This window comes from Pleurodeles waltl, chromosome 4_2, assembly GCF_031143425.1.
Source record: "Pleurodeles waltl isolate 20211129_DDA chromosome 4_2, aPleWal1.hap1.20221129, whole genome shotgun sequence".
Lineage (NCBI taxonomy): Eukaryota > Metazoa > Chordata > Amphibia > Caudata > Salamandridae > Pleurodeles > Pleurodeles waltl.
In genome coordinates, this window is record NC_090443.1 from 1046852134 (window position 1) to 1046877452 (window position 25319).

The 25319-nt window shown below is 47.6% G+C and overlaps 1 protein-coding gene across 1 annotated transcript in view; it reads left to right on the top strand.

The window, feature by feature from the left end:
• The first annotated feature begins 1635 nt into the window (after positions 1-1635).
• Positions 1636-25319, top strand: part of LOC138294261 (membrane-spanning 4-domains subfamily A member 8-like) — a 128900-nt gene continuing 105216 nt past the window's right edge. The window contains exons 1-2 of the mRNA XM_069233376.1: positions 1636-1663; positions 25055-25159. Coding sequence (XP_069089477.1) covers positions 25067-25159 — 93 coding nt within the window. The 5' untranslated portion in view covers positions 1636-1663; positions 25055-25066. The remainder of the gene's footprint in view (positions 1664-25054; positions 25160-25319) is intronic.

The window sequence follows — 25319 nt, forward strand, 5'->3', positions numbered from 1 at the left end:
CTGTCTCCCGCGGCCTCGGCGGTCTTCTGTGAAGACCGCCAAGGTCGTAATGACCCCCACAGTCTGTGTGCCATGTTGTGGTTTGCCTTTTAGGGAGCACCTTGTCACACAGCTTGCAATTGCAGTTTGGCATGTGGTTGGTGCTGGGTCCCTCAGAGTGGCACAAGCTGTGCTGCAGCTCTCTGGGACCCTCTCCAGTACCCAGGCCCTAGGTTCTTAAGGTACCACTTACTAGGGACTTAAAAAGGTGCTACAGTGCCTGTTCACATGGGGATCAAGTGATCAATTGCCTTGGTTTGGGGGTGGAACACTGGTTAGCAGGAACCCGGTGCACTTCAGTCAAAGTGGCATCTAAAACCCAGCAAAAAGTTGTGGGAGTACTGCAACCAGAACACAGTTTCCTACACGCCTTTAGTGCGAAGTTCCAGCAAAATTCCGCCAATCGCCATGGTGGAGTTTTTTCTTGCATATGCGCCAAAATGGTAAGCTGGCGAATGAGATTCGAGGTCCTCTAGGGCAATTTTCGGTCAGTAGGTTGACACCCAGCGAGATTTTGCAACGCGGGCGGTCACGACCATTCTTTGTCAGAAGGCTACCGCTCAAGCAGAAAATCTACTTGAGCGGCAGCAAAGTCAGCTCGAGTAGCCTCCCCCTCTTGTGCGCCATGTGTTGCCATTTGCGCTGATTTGCCAGAACGGAACACGCTTGCGGCGCAAAATCACAGCACGAGCAATGCAACGTACTCTGTGGAATCTCGCAGAGTTTTGATGTAACTCTGCGGAATTCAGCTGAGTGAAACGCCATGAGTTCCGCCCACCCCTACCCAACTGGGAGAGCTTGGAATTGTGAGCCAATTTCATTCCATCGAGCTGACCAGCTTTAAAGGTCTTTATCACACATAATAAAATAACTCATGGCCATGTTTATTTCATTCTTTTTCATTATTTCACCACGAAAATAGAAACATTCTATGACATTTAAGTTTAAGTATAAAAGATAAAATGCATCTAAAAACGCAACTAATTGTTATAACAAAAAATGAAATACTCATACAAATCAATGCACAATTTCTAACTTGATTATTGAATAACTAAATAAACCTAGAGCTTCTTATGTCAAATGTTGCCTTTATTTGAAAATCTTGGCAAATAAATGCCACGAAGTTTGTATCATTGTCACCAATTGACACAAAAAAACATATTTTTGCACCAATGTGCATTTTCTGGTTGCACCAGTGCATTCCCTGATAAGGAAAACCCCTAGTATACATTTATGAGGGACATCATTGAATCTTTCAAAAAAATGAGTAGTTCAGTATTATCAAGTTAGTAATTTCAAAGATAAGGATCCTCTTATCTTCACAAAAAAAAACTTTAAGCATGTCACTGACTTATACTTGGACTCACACAATTCCAGGGCACAAGCAAACTATTACAAAATGCCATGATTCAGGCCTGTAAATGTGCCCATCTCTTGCTTCCGCTTGGCTCTGTCCCCTCCTGGGGTTTATAGACATTGGCTTCTGTTCAGCAGGCAGTGGTGCTTGGGAGGAGGGCCGGTAATAAACCTTAATGGCCCTGTGCCTTAAATACCCAAGGATGAGGTGGCAAAGGGCAGAGCCTGCGGGGACCTCTCAGGATCCAGGGAGGACGGAGAGAAGCGGGTAAGAACAGAAGGTTGGGAGAGCGGGTACCAGAGAAGAGAGACAGAGGGAGAGACAGGGGACGTGGGAGGGAGGGGGTGTCTAAGAGGATGTGGCAGACAGGGCTACAAACTCACATGACTTTGGTGTGTTTATGCTGCCCAGTCCCATTGCTATAGAATCTCACTTTTCCAGACTCAACAGAAAAAACTGCATTGAGCATAAAAAGATGAAACTCTGGGAAAGGTTATCATTTTAGACTTCCCAGTGATCCCCATAAGTCGTGTCCCTTATTTTCTGCTCCCCAGTTGAGAGTATTTTCCTCCAGGCTTGTGGGCAGTGGGCTGTGGAGATGCTCAGACTGAAGTGTAAATTGAAGGGCTTGGGTTTATCTCATGGGGCAGATGGAGAACCTTGTGTCTTCCAGTGACCATTGAAGGTTCAGTCCTGAGATCAACGAAGAGAGCGGCATCCTCTTCTCCATGGTCTGGGTGGACGGCAGGAGGGGCCCTTCTGTTTTCCAGTGAACATGCTGGAAGTAATCCTGAGACTGAAGGAAGAAGGCGGAGCTTCCTCGTCCGCGTGCCATGCTGTTGGTGCTCTTCTGTCTGCTACCCAACAAGCAGCGGTCCATCCTGAGGACACAGCAAGGCAGGAAAGCCTCCTTTTTTCCATGATCTGGTTGAAGTTGTGGACATGGCCTTTTGCCCCCCAGTGCACATTCAGACAGTTATCTTCTCATCAAGGGGAGGCAAGGGAGCATCATTGTCTGAGTGTCTATTTTGTTGATGAACTTTTGTCCTCTGCTGCACAGATGGGGTCTCATTTACGAGGCCATAGTGGCACACTGCGCCACAGGGCGTAATTTTTTTTCTCCATTCTGGTTGTGCAGTATGCTGGCCTATATTTACAAGGCCACGCAAAGCCATCTTGCGTGGCATCTCACGGCCATGTAAATATGGACCCCTTTCACACATAACACTGCATGAAAGGGGCGTTCCACGGGTGTTCCCACGCAACACCCATGGAACCAGAAGGAACGTGATGCATTCCCAGATGTACAAGCCTGGGAATGCGTCTGACTCCTACACCACCTCCGAGGTGGTGTAAGGATGACACATAAAGATATTTCTCCCCATTTTTTCCTCTTTCCATCTGAAAACACCTTGTGATTGTTTTTGTGCAGGCACCTAAACAATTATCCCTGCAATGTAGGCACCCTTGCACCATGGCGCAAGAGTGCCTACGGGGGTGCTAGGCAGCAGTTTGCACACCAGCGCAGAAGAAAGTACAGGGATGTGTTGTATTTCTGTAAACACGACGCATCCCTGCACTTTCAAAGTGACACAACGCAACGCAGCAAGTTGGTTTGCAGGGCCACACTGCGTCATTTCTTTGTAAATAAGTCCCATAGTGTTTAATCATGAGTTCAGCGGATGGGAGGACAGCTTCCTTCTTTCCATCACCTTGGGGGGGGGAAGAGGTGGCAACCCGCCTTTCATGGCCTCTTGAGGTGAACAGAAGGCAGGGCAGCACCGTCATCTCTATAGGAGTTTAGTGTTGCAGGTCACTGTTGGTCCTCCATTGAACGCATTGGGGGTCATTATGACCCCAGCGGTCGGCGATAATGTACAACAGGCTGGCAGTACTTACCGCCATATTATGAGATTGGCGGGTTGGCTGAAGCCAACCCGCCAGTGTACCACGCCGACCGCCATGGCAGTAACAGCCGCCGGGCTGGAGATATCCATCTCCAGCCGGCACCCGCCATTGTGCCACCTGCTGGATAATGACCCCGCCGACCGCCATGGTTCTCGTGGCGTTCGTAACACCACGAAAAACAATGGTGGTAGGCACTATCAGTGACAGGGAATCCCTCCCCTGTCACTGATAGGGGTCTCCCCCCTTCCTCTCCAAACTCCCTCACCCCCCCTACATTTACGCACCCCCTTCACACACACGCATACACATACCCATTCCCACATGCTTACACACATGCATACATCCAATTACACACACATCCGCACACACTTCCAAACATGCACGCAGACACACATTCACATTTCACAACTTACACGCACTCACACATCCGTACATGCACACACCCATTCAACACACATCACACACCCGCATTCACAAACACACATACATTCACACACCCCCACACACAAAACCTCCCACCCCCTGTCGGAGACCCGATTTACCTGGATCCAGGGGGTCCTCCGACAGGAGACGGGACGGGGCACTGCTACTGCAGGCAGAGCCATGCCAGCAGAACACTGGCAGGCCATATCATGTGTCATGATACAGTTGGCGGCGGTCTACTGGCGTGGCGCTGCTGGTGGTAGCAGTGCCACCTTACTGCCATCCGGCGGCATGGCCACAGCCAGATTTTCACCATTCTTGTGGCGAAAATCCGGCTGTGGTCATTATATGGCGGACGGCTGGTAGCTGCCACGACGGTCTTTTGGTGCCCGTTGCCATGGCGCTAGGCGGTTTTTACCGCCATATTTAAAATGAGGGTCTTAGAGTTAATTCCTGAGGTGAGAGGAAGGCAGCAGGACCTTCACATCTGGGAACAGTGCTCAGGTTGGTCCTCTGCCCCCGTTACACAATAAAGGTTCAGTTCAGATGGCCCCAAAAGCAGTAGACCCTCCTTCCCAGGGACAGATATGAGGAGATAATAGCCTTTTGTTCTCAATTAAGCTTTGTCTTCTACGTGACCTGGGTAGAGTGGAAGAGGTGGCTGACTGTTCTCTACAGGTCAGCGGAAGGCCTCTGTGCTTCTTCTCCGTGAGCTGTGTGAGATGCTGAAGATGGCTGGCTGTCCTAGTTGAACCTGCAGACAGTAGTCCTGAGGTCACCGGAAAGCAGTGGAGCTCCCTCGTCTCTTTGATATAAGTTCAGCATTGGAGATGGTTGTCTGCCCTCTAATGAACACTTAGAGTTCAGTTCTGAAGTCAAGGGAAGGCAGTGGAGCTGTCTCATCTTCACGATGTAGGTGTAGTGCTGGAGATGGTCTCCTCTCTTCTACTAAACATGTAGAGTTCAGTCCTATGGTCAAGGGAAGGCAGTGGAACTGTCTAGTCTTGATGAAGTAGGTGAAGTAGAGCTCAGTCCTGAGGTCGAGGGAAGGCGGTGAAGCTGTTTGGTCTTCACGATGTAGGCGTAGAAGAGACCAGTCCTGAGGTCAAGGGAAGGGAGGGGGTTTCCACTTCTCCATGATCTGGAAGTAGATCTGGAGGTGGCCCCCAGTCCTCCTCTGTATATGAAGGAGATAATCTTGGAGTCAATGGAAGGAAGCAGAGCCCCCTCACCTGGGGGCAGTGATGAGGAGATGAGGATGAGGAGGATGTCTGTCTGATCTCTGCTGAGCAAGAAGAGTTAAATGCTAAGATCACTGAAGGGAGGCGGAGCTTCCTGTTATCTATGTTCTGTATGAAGTGCTATTGGTCGCCATCTGTCCCCAATAACTAGCACATATGGATAGAGTATATACATTCACACCAACAAAGAGGGGTAAAGTGAGGGGCTATATTAAATTAGAGTCATAACAGACAGAAGCTCATTTGACCTATGGTTGGATGGATGGATGGTTGGATGCTTCGCTTATGGATGGATTGGTGGCTGTGTTTCAATGTATAGATGAATAGATGGCTGATTGAATGGACTGATGATTTCATGAATTGATTCAGTGATGGATTGCAGATGCGTTAGGATAGGTGGATGGACAGATTAAATGGATGGGTGGGTTACTTGCAATTTGTTACATTGGATGGATGGGCAAGCAAACTGGTGGTGTGTCTGGATGGATGGACGGACAAACCAACTGGTGGTGTGTCTGGATGGATGAATGGATGGATGGATGGACGGGCAGATTGATGGATGGACGGATAGGTGGGGGTATGGGTGGATTGATTGTTTTGTAGTAAAAGCTACTTATCCTGGTGAAAATCATCCAGAGCTACCAATATTATTAGCATTTTAATGCTGACCACATCAGACATGTTTACATGTTTGTTTAAAATATTAACTTTTCAGTTTTTGTAGGCTGGGCTACTTGTGGGTAGCTTGAGAGCTACTAGTAGCTTACGAGCTAGTCATTGGAGACCCCTGCTGACAGTGCTTCAGTTACCAGGCATCGTGATGTTGCCTTTTAATTAGGAGATGCCACTGAGTGTCTCATTCACGCTGTGTAAGTCTTATATATCTATGTGGAAGGTTTAATACACCATTATAAGTTAATACACTTTATAGCAGAAAAATGAATTGGAATATATCAAAGGTCCCCAGGTCTACCAGGGCAATGCTTAATTCTGGCCGGAAAACTTCTCTGGCAGGGGCCTGAGCCCCTTACTGCCAGGTCACACCTACTGGCTTCCTCTGCATGTTCACACATGCACGAGCAACGCACGCGCACACCCCCCCCCCCCAGAGTTATCCGCATGAGCCAAGAGCAGCCTCAAGCGAGGGAGGATAGAGGGTTCTAAAGGCCCCTAAAACCATTTGACCTCTGTGGACCCCACTGAATCACTGCTGGAAGCCGGGAATCCCCAGTGAATTATTTGAACCTCAAGACAACATTGAGCAATACAGAAACAAATATTCATCAAACAAATACATGAGTTGTAAAATATTTTAAATCACAAATCAAAAGATGCCACATTTTAATGGGGAGGTTGGAGCTTTTCAAAATGTAGGGCCAGACGTATTAATTTGTCGCGCAGCAGCACACACGCAAAGTTGGAAAAAAAGGAACATTTAAAACATTTCTCCTTTTACCGACTGCTTTGAAATGGTATTAATTTTTTATGAAAAAACCTGTCTCAAATTTTTGGTAGACATGGTTTTGCGTCAGAAAGCATAGGTGGTTGCATGGGAAGGTCCATGTAATGCCCCCCCCTTGATGTGTTACTTTTAGGCAATTTCCACCGCAAAACAAGTTTTCTGCTGAAAAATGAATAGCAAAAAAAAAACATTGTCTGCTACATTCTGCCACTTTACAGATGCAACCATAGTGCAAAATCTTGGTAAATCTGTCTAAAAGACGATGTGATATGCTAGACTCCGGCATACCACTTCGTCTGTTTTGCTCCTATAGCCCTTTGGTGGGCGCATACCAGTGCTGCCTCCATGAAGGCCACCAGTTGTACATTCTAGATTCCATTTGCCGTACTCATGCTGCTCCCACAAATCAAGATAAAGATAGGAACTTAGGGGCGTATTTATCAAGGCTTTGTGTCGCCCTTGTGTCACGCAATGGGGCGAAGGCTGATGCAAAACCTAAGTGAGATTAATCAAGCTATGCAAGGCCACCTTGTGTGGCCCTGAGCGGCTTGATAAATCTGGAATGAGCGCAAATCGCTGCCTTGCGTTACTCTGCCCCAGAGAGGCATTCCATGGGTCGAGCGTAGGTGTTCCCACACATCCACCCATGGATTCTCAAATGTACCAACACTGGTAAACCTGGGAATGTGTCAAAATGCTATGACTCATCATGGGAGGCGCAACAAGCAGGAATATCTTTTACTTCTCCTTGTCGTTTCCTCTTTCTAAGTGCTGCATTCTGCAGCTCACACAGAAAGAGGAATTTGCCTCTGAGGATTGCTTTTGCGCAGGAAGGTGCACCTTCCTGCACAACAATAATCCTGCCTACAACGCAGTCCCCCTTGCACCACGTAGCAGGGGTGCCTGCATTGGCGCTAGGCAGCCAAAATGGCACCAGAGCAAGGAAAGGAATGATCTAGATAATGTAAAATACGGCACAGTCCTGCCCTTTCACGCGCTGCGTGAAAGTTTGAAAAATGTGTCCCTTTAATTTATAGTCTTCAATTTCATATTCATCCATACTCACAGTGTTTTTAATATTGCTTTTTTTGTATGTACCATGTGAATCCACTAATATTATTGGGTCTTCTAAACGGTCGCGAACCCCCTGAGTAGGCACCGCAGACCTCAGGAGTCAGTGGTCCCTGGTTAAGAACCGCCCCCTAGAGGAAGGGATCTCACCTCTACCCTTCTTGGCCTGTGTCCTCTCTCCCTCCTCTGCCTGCACCTGGAGAGCCACTCCCAGGAGAGAGCAGTTGAGTTTCACAAGAGGCAGGAGTGGCAAAATACACAAGACAAACACCAGAAAAGCAGACAGAATCACATTTTTCACTTCCGTCATTTAAGCCATGCCAGGGACAATAAATGTGTCCCAATAAAACACATACTCGAAACACTCCTTTATTGCCACAGAGGCAAGGTCAAGGAGAGCATTGTGAGCTTGGTACAGCCCACCTTCTGGTAAAACTGCGGCCCGTTACTGCACAGACTGCGTGTTGTCATGGGTCACAGCCCACAATGAATGAATGAATGAATGAAGTACATTTATAAAGCACATTATGCCGACAGGCATCAAGGCGCCTGTGGGCATAAATTAATATTTAAGGAGATTTGATTTCTCTGCATGGGCTTCACATATGAAGAGAAAAGTAAAGTGTAACATTTATGTTGATCAACAGAGAGTAACATGCTTCTAGAACCATTGTGGAAGCACCGCCCCTCGAGTCGTCCCCTCCCCCTAACATTCAACAGTGGTGACTGAGATGTGGGGCATTGTGAGCCGCTGGAGGTGGGACAACGGGAAGGGTCACACACTTCTTTCGGAGCAAACTAAAGTCTTATTGTTGGAGACAAGTTCTGCTGGCATTGAGAGAGAGTGCCAGTGTTTGATTGGATTTTTGTCATTTTGGTGTAATTTTGTTTATTACATTTCATTCTATTTTTCTAATTTGCTTTCAGATTTGTATTGTTTTGCGTTTCACCTTTATTACTGTTTTGTAACTGTACAAAAACTTTACACATTGCCGTAAGTTACTCTGCTCTGTGCCATAGCTACCAGCGGGCTGAGCTCAGGTCAATTTAGTGCCTTTGAGGGTCACCCTGGCAAGGTTTGTGATTATTCCTTGAGGTGGGTAGTCACCCATCCCAAATAATATTCCAATTTCTTTTACTCGTGACCCCTGCAAGTCCTGACTGAGTCCAGGTTCTTCTGCCTGGGAAGACACTGATCCTATGCCGAAGGCTGGCATGAACCCCACAGACACTGACAAAATAATTGTTCAGCCATGATTTCTGGTTTTGCCAGCAGGTCTACCAGCAGCAACAGGTCACATGGGACTTCTAGACCCCAAGGACAACGAAATATTGTGACCGAGGCCAGGCGCTTTCAAAACACAAATCTGTGAACACCCTGGTAGATAAGTTGCATATGAAAAAGTCAGCTCCTACCAGGCAATTCCAGGCTACTGGTCTTGAATTCCAATTGACTAAATACCAAGTCCCATATGCATGGGCTTTGCTGTGCAGGGCAGCGTAGCAAGTCACCTTGCTGCACTGCCCTCGTCACAGGGCAAGGACAGGAATGCGCCCTATTTATCCAATATGACGCATTCCTGCCCTTTCCCCCTGCGCTGGTGCCCTTTTGGCAGCCTAGCATCACTGCAGGCACCCTTGATCCATGGTGCACAGGTGCCTGTTGTGGGAAACTGACACCCTGTTGCAGTATCACCCCCACTTTTTGCCTGATGTCTGGTGGCAACTTGGACTGGAGTGCACTGGGATCCTGCTAACCAGGTCCCCAGTGCTGGTGCTCTTTCCCTAAAATTGCAAAGGTATTGATACAATTGGCAACACCATTAGCTGCCACTATATGTCCCTAGTAAATGGTACTTATGTACCCAGGGCATTGGGTAATAAGGGTAGGCCCCTGAGGGCAGCAGCACATATTGTGCCACCCTCAAGGGCCATGCATCCAGATGCACCCAGCACTGCCACTGCAGTCTGAGTGTCCTGGTGCAAACCCAAAATGAAACTCGACATGGCACACTGCCTGTGCGACCTGTCCACTATACACTGGCTCCAATATAGGTAAGTCACCCCTCTGGCAGGCCTTCTAGCTCTACGGCCGCGTGCACTATATTGTGTGTGAGGGCATAGCTACATGAGCAGTATGCCCCTACCGTGTCCTTGCCCAATTTGGGACATAATAAGTGAACAAAGCAGACATTTTAAATTAATGTTCTGGACACTGGTCAGTACGAGTTTCCCAGCTACATGATGGCTACTCTGAACCCTGGGTTGTTTGGTATCAAACAACTCAGAATGATAAATCCAAACTGGTACCGGTATTGGATTTATTACAAAAGGAACCCCGGGGTCACCTTGGAGATGTCCTGTGCAAAAGCTAACTACCTCTCTGGGGCCGGAGAACAAAGCCCTCCCTGGGCAGAGGTGCTTCCCCACTTCCCCCAGGAATGTGCACAGCCCTGCCTAAGACCTTCAAAGGCCTTACTTTACTGCCCTTGAAACTCAACCCCTAAGCCTGCAGCTAGCAGCAGATGGCCTCCTGGTTACAAACCCTCACTTCTGGTGGGAGCAACGGTGGTAAAACACACAAAGGACAGGAGGAGTGGTCAGCCCCTGCTGGCACCACCCCTAAGGTTTTGCATGTGAGGTGACCTCTCCATTTCATTTTCCTCCATCTTGCATGGAAGGAAAATGGCCAATTAGGTGTAGGAACTGACCTCTGCCCACAGGAAGTGGTCAGTTAGTGGTTGTAGCCACCCTATGGTAGATGACCCATTGGTTACTACTAGATAACCCCTAAAATGCCCATTAAATACAGCATTTAGTGGGAATTCATAGACCAAAAAGTCAGATTCCAAGGACAAAAGAAGACCAGCAACAAAAAGACCCAAAACTCCAGAACTGAAGTCCTGCTGCACGAAGAAAAGGTGCCAAAACCCTGCCTGCTGCACCCAGGACTCGACAATCGCCGCTGAGGGTTTGCTTAGATGTTGGATGGACTCTACAAACCCCCAGAGGACCACCACCCTTCCAAAATCACCAAACATCTCCCTCCGAGTGAAGGCATCACTCTACTGCAACAAGGAAACAAAGACCCAGTGAAAGTCAGTTAACTGACCGGCTGCTGACCAATGAACCAGACACCGCAGCCAAACCAAACTCCACCTGATGAACCATGAGGACAAATCCTGAGAGTGTGTCGAGATTGGTGCCACTGCGCCCTCCAGTTGCCAAACAGTGCAATTGCCCTAGTCACTGGTCACCTCATGTCGAGCACCAAGAAGGACAGTCCATTCTGGGCTGTAAAAGGACCAGGAGGAAGCGCCAGTCGAGGGACTTCAGAAACTACCAGAAGCTCCCATCAGAGTGACTCTGCTGACCTGCAATTAACCCTCAAAGAGACCTACCTCCTGCTTCCAAGGGAACCTTTGCGCACAGCTCCTAGCTCACCAATTCGCTCTGCACACAGCCGCCTTGTGCCCTGCACCAAAGATCCAGCTGTGCCCTAAGGGTCCTCCACCACTTGCCACTCCAAGGTGATCCACCGGACTCACCTTTAAGTCCAGTGCTTTTCCAAGTGGTCCCCTGCAGTGGCCTTGCATCAGCTCTAATGACTTTCTGCAGCTTCTCCCACCGAGACCAGGAGCCACCTGAACTTTTCCAGCTGAGGCATAATGCCCACCGACGACCTCAGCATACCTGCAAAAGGAGAGATTGCTAAACACATTGCCTGATTTTATGTGAATTTTCAAAGTTTTTTCTCCATTGGTTCCTATGGTGTGTAATTACGTACAAAAAGACTACTTTTATTAAAACTTCAAAAATTCATAACTTAAAAAGTACTTACCTGATTTTTATGATCTTGGTCTTAAAAAATTTATAAAAATCTGAAGTATGATTGTAAATTTAGCTTGAGTTATTCTTTTGAGTGTGTGTCTTGCTTTATTGGTACTGTAAGTACAACAAATGCTTTGCACTTCTCCAAGATTAGCTTAACTACTCAACCAAGCTACCATAAAAATTAGAACATTAGGTGTCCAGTTTTACATCTGTAAACCAATGTGTGGTTGCACGGACCCTCTGTACAGTGTGCCTAGTTTTGCACTACATAGAGGGCCAGCCTCCTACACCTGTGTTGCATGCATGATTCTTTTGTGCAGGAAGGTGTACCTTCCTGCACAAACACAATACTGAGAGGATTTTTCCTCTTTCTATGGGTGCTACATATTGCAGCACCCATAGAAAGAGGAAAGGAGAAATAAACACATTTTATCTCATTAAGCCTTTCCTGGCAAGGCATATCTTTTTGGCTCATTTCCAGGTTTGCAAGTTCTTGTAAATCTGGGGCAGCTTAAAAATCCATGGATGTTGCATGGGAACACCCACCACAACACCTATTGAAAGACCTCCCTGGCACTGAGTAATGTAATGCAACGATTTTGGCTGTGTTACATTACTCTAGATTTATGAAGCCATGCAGGGCAATGCAACGCTTCATAAAACTCACTTAAGGTGTGCGTTGTTCTTGAACCACGTCACGTGGTGCAAGAACGATGCAAACCTGGGCACAAATATGGCCCCAAGTTCAGCACTTAGCTGCTGCCCAGTAGATGGTGGTGGCAAGGTGGAGGCATCAGTGATGAGACGCCATTTGTACTTGCTTATGCCCTGTACAATTTATTGACTTGTGACCTTGCATTCGACATTTTTTAAACTAGGATACGTTTTAAAGAAAACAAATCAGTTACTCAAGCCAAGCAGACAATCTAGCACTGGCGTGACCCAATGCCATGCCTTGAATGCATTCATCCGGGAGTAGGCCTCGCGAATGCAGCATTGCATTGTGTCACATGCTTAACTTATGCACCCGTCTAGCACTTATTTATTATTCAACTGGTCTTTGTAGCATGTTCTCGAATAAGGTGGTTTCAGACTATGTGCAGGGCCACAGGGCAGGTAGGGGCCGTGGTAGGTGCAGTAATTTGCCACTGGTGTCCTGGGGCCTGTCCTACTATTGTTCCGTAAACTGGGCCACTTGACTCTTAGGGTAGAAAAGGCCTCTCATGGTGTTAGTATGGGGCGTGGGGGCATGGGCTCAGAAATCAGTCTACCAACATGCACAATAAATTTAATGTCCAGCCAAGTGCTTGCCTTTTGGAAAAATGAAGTACTTTTGATTACACATCAGTAGTAAATACTACATTCTACCCCCTCTCGGTGCTCTCTCCCTCCAAGGTAGCCCTGGTTAAATCCTCCAGCAAACCTTGGTAGATCCATGAAGAAGGCACTGTTGAATACTATGTTTTTCCACAAGTCAAATGCCCCACCTACCAGTGTTCTGGTGGGTAGGAAATCAGTCTCTCGTTCTCGCACTATGCGGAGACCCACAATAAACTCATGCAAGTTCAGCAGCAAGGGAGGTCCGGTGCATTTCTCGTCGTCTCTGAGTGCAGCTGCCCTGGATTGTTTGACAACCCTTGGCAGATCCTGGTACTACTTTGTGGGTGCCTCTAACAGCCATACCCCAAATCTGGGCCATTGTGTATGCTTGTCAGGAAGTTGTGGTTCCAGGCCAGGGTGATTAGCATTTCAAGGCACAATGCCATGCACTTATAGCCGGACTTGTCCCAGTATACAGGTAGAAGGAGACCCAACCTGGTTCAGTCACAAGGCAAGTTAGATGCAGCCTCCTTGGGCCTTTGTGCTGATGCACTTATGCTTCCGTGGTTCTCGCAGGGAAACGACAGACTGGGAGACCCTCTGCAGCACGGGTCGCTCCTGGCTTTACTTTCACAGGCAGTTTACTTTTCTTGGGTGTTCTTTAGGCTAGGAACATGCTGCACTTCTCCTCCTGGCCTCCTGCAGTGCCAGGCAGACATATTCCCTCTCTCGGCAGGCATGCACGCTTCTTAGCACCAGGCAGACCCTCAGCTACTCCAGCAGAAAGAGCAGACTTCTGGTGATGTGATGCCCCCTCACCTCTGGGAGACTGGCTGTCAGGGAGGCCTGGTCACATAACAGTGCTTCAAGTACTCTGCAGAGCACTAACTTCCTTGGGAATGAAAACTTGAAAATGGAAGACAATGGAGTGGATTGGGTCCCACTTCTATACACATTTTTCAGACAGTGGATGTGGATCCACTGTCTCAAACTTCAGAACCTGTCTAGAGTGGCTCTCTTTAAAGTGTCCTTCTAAGGCTGCTCTTCGGACACACCCTTTATGTAAAGTGCTGCTTCTGACAGCAGGTGGAACTGGGGCTGTCTCCAGTAGAAATATTCAAGGCATATTGGGCTTTTTGGCATTAACACTCAATCCCATTGTATCCCACACAACAACCCTGTCTATCCTCTTCACTTCAGTGTCTGGATCACCACCTTTCGGCCAAAGGAATGAAAACAATGCTAAGGGCCTGATTGAAATATCTGTTTCCCATCCACCATATTACGATCTCCATAGGATATAATGGAATCTCAATACGTCAGGCGGGATATCCGTCACGTTTGTGATGGAGTATTCCCCTCCACCAAGATCTAAATTAGGCCCAAAATATTTACTGCATTGGGAATCTGTCTTCATCCTCAATCCAGGGTACTCAAAGGGATTCCCACTAGTTTCCATATTCAGACTCATACACACACAGGGGGTTATTCTAACTTTGGAGGAGGTGTTAATCCGTCCCAAAAGTGACGGAAAAGTGATGGATTTACCACCAGCCGTATTACGAGTCCATTATATCCTATGGAACTCGTAATACGGCTGGTGGTATATCCGTCACTTTACCGTCACTTTTGGGACGGATTAACACTCCTCCAAAGTTAGAATAACCCCCACAGAGCCTTACTTCACGCATGTATTATATGCCCACTATGCATTCACACACCTGACGCACACACTGGATGGCAGCACAAGGTTCTGGATTTCACAATAGCAGAGCTTGACATGAGATTGGTCATGCCCCACTCTCAATGGCACAGGAAAAAAGGTTTGGTTTACTATATAGATGACACAATATGGTATGTTGCCACCACCATTAACCTCTAAGTTGCTAAACCTCCTCCCTCCCCCCATGCCTTCTGCCCCCACCTACTTAGTGCTAAACCTTTTTTGGATGTTTGGGGTAGTTCATGATTAAATCTTCATAACTTTTTTCCACAAAAGGCATCCATGACAAATTGGGAGCTTTTGTTCAACATCTTGTGGATTCTAAAGATACCCAGAGTTTGTAGATACCCTTGGAGGGGACTGAGAAAATAGCCAATGTATAGTTACATTTCGTTTTGGGGAAATGGGAAAAAGTGAAGCAAGCAGAATATGTTTTTTTTCTAAAAAAAATAGCATCAACAAAAGGTTTTCTGTGCAAGGATCACCATCTGCCCAGCTTTTAGGATCAAGCAGAGTTGTATCAAAAACATTCTTTTTACCACATTCTTTGCATTTTGTTAAGACAGCTAATTATTCCTAATTTTTGTGGCTTCAACCTACTTGCTGTTTGTGGTGCAAACAGTTTTGAAATCCATGGGTGATACCAAAAAGCTATACATTTCTGAAATGTAAACAACATACTGAATTCAGAAAGGGACCACTTGTGTAGATCCCCCATGCTTTTCCCAAATAAACTAAATATTGAACTAAAAAATATTGAAAATGAATAGGAAAAAACAGCCATTAGTGACAATGGCCCTCATTCTGACCTTGGCGGGCGGCGGAGGCCGCCCGCCAAAGTCCCGCCGTCAGGTTACCGTTCCGCGGTCGAAAGACCGCGGCGGTAATTCTGACTTTCCCGCTGGGCTGGCGGGCGGTCTCCTTCAGACCGCCAGCCAGCCCAGCGGGAAAGAGGCTTCCACGATGAAGCCGGCTCGGAATCGAGCCGGCGGAGTGGAAGCTGTGCGACGGGTGCCGTTGCACCCGTCGCGTATTTCACTGTCTGCGCCGCAGACAGTGAAATACATTTAGGGGCCCTCTTACGGGGGCCCCTGCAATGCCCATGCCAGTGGCATGGGCACTGCAGGGGCCCCCAGGGGCCCCGCGACCCCCCCTACCGCCATCCGGATCTCGGCGGTCCGACCGCCGGGATCTGGATGGCGGTAGGGGGGGTCAGAATCCCCGCGGCGGTGCAGCAAGCTGCGCCGCCGCGGAGGATTCAATGGGGCCGCGGTACACTGGCGGGACCCCGCCAGTGGTGCCGGTCCGACCGCGGCTTTACCGCCGCGGTCGGAATCCCCATTGAAGCACCGCCGGCTTGTCGGCGGTGCTCCCGCGGTCCTCCGCCCTGGCGGTCAAAGACCGCCAGGGTCAGAATGAGGGCCAATGTCTGTAGTTTTCTTGTGACAATGGCTGGTTTACAAAAGCACTATAACTTTACATCTATGTGAGAAATTGGGTTGTTGGGTGGTGGGGTGGAAGGGTGTCACAAGGAGCCCGGAGAGTGTCGCTGAGGGTAGTCACTGTAGCGCAAAGAGGAGGCCAGGCACTGCGGATGCTCATCACTGTGCCGCGAAGATACTGTTGGGCTTCGTGGGCAGTCATTGCTGCAGCTTCACATAGATGGTCACAGCAGGCTGTCGATGCTGTAGCATGAAGTGTAGATCTCGAGTTGGTAGTTGCCACTGGTAGCCACTGTACCACAGAGTCGGGTTCACCAGAGCTTTGCGTTGGTGGTCGGCACAGGCCACAAGACTTGGCATGAACAGGTCCGTTCACAGTCGCAAAGAGCTGAAAACTTTAGGATTTTTTTTTTGAGTCAGAGGAGTGCACTCTAATACCAGCTAATAGCCCAGGACCTGGGGAGGCACCTCTTGGGGATCACGGACTCACTCTTGCAGAGACCAGCAGGGCTCAGGCAGTTCCAGTTGCAGGTCCATGAAGCAGGTCAGCTGAACAGATGCAGGTAGGCCTCTCAAGCTTGTTATCTCCATGTAGTTCAGAATAGGAGGTTAGTAGCTTACCCTAGGAGTCACTTAGCTTGGGATGGGCAAGTCTAGTCTTCCTTCTCAGCAAACAGGGCAGGCCTCAAGCGGTACAGCAGTAGGCCATCCTTCTTCTACAGTAGCCACAGAACCAGAATTGTACTGAAGAGTGGGTTGGAGGGGTCCCCTTTTTAGGTTTCACCTAGACCGTGCAAGCTCTGTCTCTGCAAGACATGTTGTTTCTGTACAGTGGGCTTACAGCCCACCCATAGCTTACCACTTGTTAGCTTCAGTGTCACTCTCATTTCCTTCATCCCAGTTTGTCACAGTTTGTCCTGTGTTTGCCCCCCCCCCCAGAGCATGGACCAAATATCTGTGTCCATTCACCGCTCCCGTTTTTGGAGCTACTGTTGTCATGCTGTCCATGTAGCTTCTATTCCCTCCCACCCCTACCCTGCACTCTACGCCACTGCACTTTACACCACTGGCCTCTACTTTATGCCACTGCATTCTACTCTGAACTGCTCTACTCAATGTCACTGCCCTCCAGGCCACTGCACTCTATGCCACTGCACTCTACTCTGCACCACTCTACTCTACACCCTTGCACTCTATTCCACTACACTTTATGCCACTCTATTCTACACCAATCTATGCCACTGCACTTTATACCACTCTGCTCTATTCTGCACCACTCTACTTGATGCCACTGCACTCTATGTCACTCCGCTCTACTCTGCACCACACTACTCTACTGCACTCTTCACCACTCTACACCATTGCACTCTACTCTACGCTACTGCACTCTACGCCACTCTACTCTACATTGCACCACTCTACTTTGTGCCAATGCATTGTACACCACTCTATGCCACTGTACTGTACTCTGCACAAATCTATTCCATTGCACTCTACCCCAGTGCACCATACACCACTATACTCTACTCTGCACCATTCTACAAGACTTTACTCTATGCCACTCTACGCCCTTCCAAGCCACTATATGCCACTCCAAGCCACTCTTCTCCACTCTACTCCACTCTACCCCACTCCATACTATTCTGCGCCATGTCACTTCACGCCGGTCTACTTTACTCCACTGTCTTGTACAACATGGTTAAAAGACATTGGTAAGGCCAATAGCTCTCATGAAGGTGAAACCTATTGGCTTTGCAATGCTTGTTATACCTGGTGCCCACTTTTAAGTGGAAGAAACTTCTGGAGCCTTCTCTCAAAAGAGGTATCTGGGATACAATAGGCTAGTGTGAAGCCCTTTGTGTGCAAGTTGAGGCAGTCTCTTTGAAGTGCAAATGTGACAGGTGACAGCTCTCCCCCACTATCATCATGTCAGGATGGCCCAACCTGCCAACACCCAGACTCTCTATTGAGTGGCTGTTTGGGAGGAATATACAAAGGCCAACTACATCTAGTAGTGTGACACTGGAAATAAGCTGCAGCCATCAAGTGGTTAGGACATGAAAATGCCAACTTTCTAAGAGTGGCATTTTCAAAATTGTGCCTCAAAATACCATTAAAGAGGGTTTCAAATTATAATTTCTCAGACACCAAACATGAGATTCCTGCCGGCTCCCAAATAAAGGTTAGCACTTTTTAAATGTAATAAGGTAACACAATGTTACCCTGAGGGAGAGGTAGGCCTTGCAATAGTGAAAAACGAACTGGAGAGTTTTACACTACCAGGACATGTAAAACTTAAAGCCACATCTCCAACTTTTTAAATACAACACACCCTGCCCTATGGGTTGTTTAGGGTCTACCCTAGGGGTGACTTATATGTACTAAAAAGGCAAAAAAGTTATTTTGCCATGTCAAAATGGCAGTTTAAAACTGCACACACAGGCTACAATGTCAGGCCTGGCACAGGTTTTAAAGGACTGCTTATGTGGGTGGCGCAATACATGCTGCAGGCTCACTGGTATTTAATTTACAGGCCCTGGGTACCTGTAGAACCACTTCATTAGGGACTTATAAGTAAAGTAAATATGCCAATTGGGTGTAAGCCAATGTCACCTTGTTTAAAAGACAGAGCACAAGCGCTTTAGCACTGGTTAGCAGTGGTAATGTGCACAAAGTCCTTAAAGCTGACACAAATGGGTTCAGAAAACATAAGGGTGAAGTCAAAAGCTTTGGGGGTCACCCTGCAGCGAGGGCCATGTATAACAGTCTGCTAGACCCTTCTGGTCACAGGGATATATAGGTTTTGCAGGTTTGCCAAAAACAAGTGATGCCCAGTGTAGGAGGCAGGCCCACTGTGTGGTAGACACCTATGGTGTCACACCTTATCCTTGGTCCAGGTAACCCTGATGAGATAGTGTTACAGTGTCTAGACAGCAAGGGCTCACTAGTGGTAGCTGTAGTGAGCAGCCAGGACTTACCTAGGAGGAGTGTGAGACACTTGTAATCCCACAGCAGTCACCTCTTAACTTATCATACATGAAAGGAACCACACACTGTTGCAAAAATAAAGCTACTTTAATATAGCAACACCCAACTAGACTACTATTGGCATACCTCCCTCTGGAGGTAAGTACACACAAATATACACCGGTAAGTACTCAGAAATAGCATAAAATAACAAGGGCCCTATAGGGGGGACAAACCATATACTAAAAAAGTGGACTGCGAAACTGGGTACCCCATCAGAGTGTATGGAAGAGTTAGCCAAGGGCTAGGAGAGAGTGGAACCCCAAGAGGTAAGTAACTTATCACTCATGAAAGAAACCACACAGTGTTGCAAAAATAAAGGAACTTTATTATAGGAACACCAACTAGACTACTATTGGTATACCCCCTCTAGAGGTAAGTACACACAAAATATACACCACTAAGTACTCAGAAATAGCATAAAATAACAAGAGCCCTATAAGGAGGCCAAACCATGTACTAAAAAATTGGGATGCAAGACTGGGTCCCCTACCAGAGTGTATGGAGTACTTAGCCAAGGACTGGGAGCCCCAAGAGGTAAGTAATTTATCACACATGAAAGGAACCACAGAGTGTTGCAAAAATAAAGGTACTTTATTATAGGAACACCCAACTAGACTACTATTGGTATACCTCCCCCTGGAGGTAAGAACACACAAAATATACACTGCTAAGTACTCAGAAATAGCATAAAATAAAAAGGGCCCTATGGGGAGCCAAACCATATACTAAAAAAGTGGAATGCAAGACTGGGTCCCCCACCAGAGTGTATGGAGTAGTTAGCAAAGGGCTGGGAGAGAGCGAACCCTAAGAGGTAGGTTCCTAGAAGAACCCCAGCGGCCGGGAGCAGAGAGGTAAGTTGCCCGGTCGTCCCATAGGCTAACATGGAGACTCCTGAGGGGAGGAATGCCGAAGCACGACCAGGCTGGTGGAACCCAAAGGCGGATTCTGGACGAGGAGGACTTACAAAAGAAGAAGACAGAGTCCAGCCCACGCAGGAGTGTCCAGGTGGGGCAGGATGTGATGCCCACCCTTCTGTAGCTGAAGATCTGGGTTGACAGTGATGGATGAAGTTCAGCTGTGAGGCCCAGGAGCTACAGAGAAGTATCTGAAGTCACCTATGAGCTGTCCCTCCACAGTTGCCGGATTGCAGATGGGTCAGTGATCAGGAGGACCACCAACAAGTACAAGCAAATGCAAATGGAGCTGCTGGAAGTTTTGCAGATCTGTGGAAGACCAGCAAGGTCCTGGGGACTCGACCCTTGGAGGAGACTCCAGGCTGACCCTCTGGATGCAGCAGAGCCAGAGGAAGCAGTCAGTGTCCCCACGAGCAACCCACTGGCAGCAGGCCCAGTAAGTCGGAGTGAGGCCCAGTCAGCACACCTGAAGAGGAGTCCCACGTCGCTGGAGCAGCAGAGGAGAGACTGTCCTTGCAAGGATGACGTGCTGGAAGGCGGGGCTACTGGGAGCCTTCCTCAGAGCAGGAGTCAACAAGCCTTGGTTGATGCAACACTCGTGGTGCACAGGTTCGGTCTTAGTGGCAGAGGCAAGAGCCCACTGTCTCCCATATTGGAGAGAAGGCAGAGAGGACCCAGAGGACCCCTAAGAACCACAACCTGTGTTGCAGAATCTACGCAGATCCGGAGAACAGCAGATCCTAGCAGCCAGACGTTGTTGCCTTCGGTGTCTGTGGGTGCAGGGGAGTGACTCCTTCACTCCAAGGGAGAGTCCTTCTTGGTTCAGATGAAGTCTGGCTGACTCCAGAGAATGCACAACCGTGGAAATGTTGCAGATTGCTGACAGGAGCCTCGGAAAGAATGTTGCATGGAGAGATCGTCTCAGGTGGTGCAGTCTTGTCCGGTTCCTGTGTAGCCCAGCAGTGGATCCAGAGGCCAGGAGCAGAACATGTCTTGCAGAGTTCCTTACAGTTGACTTACAGTGACCTGGTGTAGTGACCATCAGTAAAATGGTGCATGCAATTTTCGTGCAGGCTGAAAATGGCAGACCGGCAAACACATTTTGCATGGGCTCCCACAGGTGGCATAATACATGCTGAAACCCATGGCATAACTCTGGTGTACCAATGCCCTGGGTACTAAGTACCATCTACCAGGGACTTACAGAGGTACATCATTATGCCAATTGTGGGGTGTATGAGTACCAAAGCAACCAGATCTGGAGGAGAGAGCATAATCACTGCGGTCCTAGCTAGCAGGATCCCAGTGAAAACAATCTAAGCACACTGACATCAGGCAAAAAGTGGGGGGTGACCATGCCAGAAAGAGGGGACTTTCCTACACCCAGAGCCAATAACTGACTACATCTAACAATCATTTGTCTTGGTGTACAGACTATAAAGCAATTCATATGGTAAAATATAATGAAGGGCAAATGGGTATGAAGGAACACGATGTATTTCTGAAATACACACAAGCTGCAGAGTTTAGGAACAGTGTTTATTCTTATACCTCCGAGTTTGTGGTCACACATACTATCACATGCTTCAGAGGGTATTTTGAGAAACACTTTCTTGCTAGCACACTGGCTTGCATTTGGAAGCCAAAACAGCAGAAAAATCCAATTGGTAATAACAAATGTTCTACTATGTGGTGTTTCCACGTGCCTCCTGATAGAAACGCCACTACTTGTGTGGCAGGGCCTAGCACCTTCAACATAAAAACACCCCAAATACGACCTGGAGACATCACATTTCACCCAGCAAAACCAACACTTTAAAAAAAATGTGGGTGGCTGTGGAATGTGGCCCATAGCTCAGCCGCCACCTGGAGAAAACGACCAAACATAGACAATTCTGAAACCTAGACACCACACCCAGGGAATCCACCCAGGGAATCCAGTGTGGTGTGACTTGTGTGGATCTCAGAAGGTTTTTTTTTACCCAAAAGTCCTTGCAAACCTCAGACTTTGGCAAAGAACACCCATTTTCCTAATTTTTCTGAGGGAAAGAACCTGCGGGGAGCCACTAGTTTCCTGGCACTCAGCATTCTCAAACGTATTTCAATAAAAATGGCACCCACTTGCTTGAGTTGGCCTAGCATCTTTAACAGGAAAGACCCCAAAACGCAATGTGAAGACATCAGCATTTTCTGTAAAAAAATGACGTGCTTTGGCAATGGGGGTAGCTGTGGTATTTTGGGCCCAGGCTCAGCGACTACCCAAAAACAGAGGCCCAAATTTATTATTTTTTAGCGCCGTATTTGCGCCGCTTTTTGACGCAAAAGCGGCACAAACTTACAAAATACAATTGTATTTTGTAAGTTTGCGCCGCATTTGCGTCACAAAGCGGCGCAAAAGCGGCGCTAAAAAAGTATAAATATGGGTCAGACGTTTTTGAAAACTAGACACCAGGAGAAATCCAGGGTGGTGTGTCTTGCATGGATCCCGCAAGGTACAAGGTATTCTTGCCCCAAATGCCATGCAAACCTCACACTTTGTCATTTCTCAAGTATGCAGTGTATGTGGATCATGCTATGTTTATCGCTCGTTCTTTTCACTTTTCCTTCTCCCTCTCTTCTTTCTCTCCCCATCCTGCCTTTCCCTTGTCTGTACCACTTTCTCCTTGTTCTGGTTCCCTCATAACTCTCTTTGTCACCCCTTGTCTCTCTCCTGGTTTCTCTCATCTTCCCCCTCTTCTCCTTCACTTCTGTCTCCCTCTCCTATTGTCTTTTTTCTATTCTCTATTCCCTTTGTTTGCCCTTTTTCTTACTCGCTATCCCTGTCTCCCTTTCACCCCTTTTTCTCTGCACTCTTTTATAGCTCTGTTTCCCCATCATTCTATTTCTTCTTCCCTGTATCTTTCCCCATCTCTTGCTTTCTCCCTACCCTGCCTGTTCTCTTTGCACCTCTTTTCCTTTCCTCATCTCCTTCTCTCATTATCATAATTTTTTTCCACCCAAGGCCAAAAGTTTTTTTCATATGTGCATCTCTGCATGTGATGTATAGGAAGGATGCAGCAGTATTTCACGTGTCTACCTGTGAGAATGGGCTCCTTCCTTTCCATGTCCCCCTTTTCCATTCGGCTCCCGCAGAGCCTGGGAGCTTCAGCTATGGCAGGGGATTCTTTCTCAAATAAAACTTCAAAGGCCCAGTCCAGCAACAGGCTGACATCGTGCAGGCCTTTAAATTGTGTGCTACAAGCAGGGTGGGCACAGACTGCAGGAGAATCCGCTCCCAAAGCCTTCCTTCCATGGAGAAAATTGTAAATTGCTTATTGCAAGAAATTGTGGTATTAGTTGAGGGGATTTCAAGTGATAATCACAGTTCTCGTAACAATGAACCACTAAAGTCACTCACTAAACCTAAGCTAAAATCTAAGGTATCTCTGGCACAGTGCAGACAGGCGTAAATTAGAGGCAATGTGTAAAGTATTTGTGCAGTACTAAAACAGTTATAAAGTCAAAATGCAAAACATTAAAAGCCCCAAAACAGATTTAGAAACATAGAGAAAACTTTAATGAACCATGACATCAAAACTACAAAACTCCCATATGGGGGAAAAGAGATATGAATTTTTAAAGTTTTAAGAAGCACAAAGTAGTTAATGGCCATGTAGCCCAGGGCCGAGGCACAGCTTGATGATGACCTTGGTGGAGCGTGGTATAAATGCACCAACCAGCTTGGTCCTGGTCAAAGATTTTACTTTCTTGCTTTAGTCCTTTAGGTCCTAATCCACCACAGTAGTAAACTTCGAAAGACCCCAGGACCTCAGGAGAGGCGCTTAGAGACTCAGAGGGTGGCAGACAGAGTCAAGTCCATGTCTTTTTTGCAACTGATCATATAGGGAGTTGCAGAAAAGGCCTCATAGCTTGTTGTATCTCCGTAGCTCGAGAAGGAGGCCAGCCTTAGGTCCCTTTGAGTCCACTTCTTTGTACTCAGTGTAAGAGGGAGAGCAGGTCCAGTCCTCCAGGGCTCTTCTCTGGTCTCAGATATCAGTCCAGTCCTCTTCTGATCTTTCCACATGTCCAGGATTGTTCTGAAGTGGCACCTGGAGATGTCACATTAATGCCTGGTACAAGCTAGTGGGGAGGAATCACCCCTCTGGACGCCCTACCCAATCGGATAAACGTTCCTGGGTCAACCCTAACCACTTTGGGTACTTTCAAGATGGCTGAATCTTCGGCCACACTTAACTGGGGCTGTGAGCTGGGGGTGTGTGAGGAGTGTCCTATGGTTAGCCTAGTATCCTCCCATATCTAACACTAAACTCCAGTTTGAGGCAGGTCATGTAGCCACAACAAATTCAGAGCCAGAAGGCTGGTAGGACAAAGCTGATCTTTCAGCACCAGACAGTGGATATACACAAATTGTTTTGGCATTCATTCTCCTTCTTTTGATGTGCGCCCCCAATGTCATATGGAAAACCCCAGCACACCTGTCAAGCAGGTCTTGATACCACAGGTGGATCTGGCACTGTGATGTTAACATGAGGCCCACTGTGATGGAAGGCAGTGTGGCTGGAGAGAAAACAGAAGGGTGCCGGTTTGGGTGTTAGCCACATCTGCTTGTGAGAGGGAGGCCTCATTGAAGTTAATCAAGTTCTTAAACCCAGCCCACAGGCCATCCTGTCAATAGCACAACAATACCCCCTCACACCCAAAGCCCTTGGAATACTGAAAATTCCAAAAATAGGGCCTTTTGATTAGCCGAGGGAGGTTGTTCTCACGTCAGACATTACATTTTGCAGCACCTGTGTGATCTAATTGGCCAGCTGCAAGTCCTTGTGTTTGAATTTTTTTTTTTAAAAGAGCATAGGAGGACATGCTAGGCACTTGTGGGGTGGGAAGGAGGGCAAAAGGGACCCCCCCAGTAATTTTAAAAAAAGTGTCACGGCTACTGCAATACTCCTGTGCGACCCCTTGTGAAATACTGTGATACACCCCCTTGCAGCTGCTGTACACGCTTCAGGGGTAACTAAATAAAAAAAAAGCACCTGCAACCTTTTTTAACTTTAGCCATGGTGTAGCTGCAGTGTGGCTAAAAATAACTGGCAAAGCCAATAGGTCACAAAGGTAAGACTTGGCTTGGATCTGAGATGCCATGTAGGCGCTCAAATGACTTATTACCCTCTGTGTCATTAAATATATTCCACTCTATGTTGCGTGCTTTCTTCATTTTCCAATAGTGCTGGGTTAAATGTGGTAATCCAGACCCTCTGTGCACATTTCACAGGATATATCTTTCTTCCAGGCACCTCACAATATGGCCTCACCTGCGGGCAACGGCGGCTACGTGGTCACCCAGTACGTGCCTCCCACTAACTATGGCGCTTTGAAGTTGAACCAGTCTCCAGAGGTGCGTAAGTGGCCAATCTATGGACACCCCAAGGCCCTGGGGGTAAGTAACGCATCACACACTTGGGGTGAATCCGTCACTCCCAGAAGCACCTGTTGCATATGGCTTGCTCTGGATTTGCCAGGGTATCAGAACCAACGTGGCTGCACTTAAGTACATC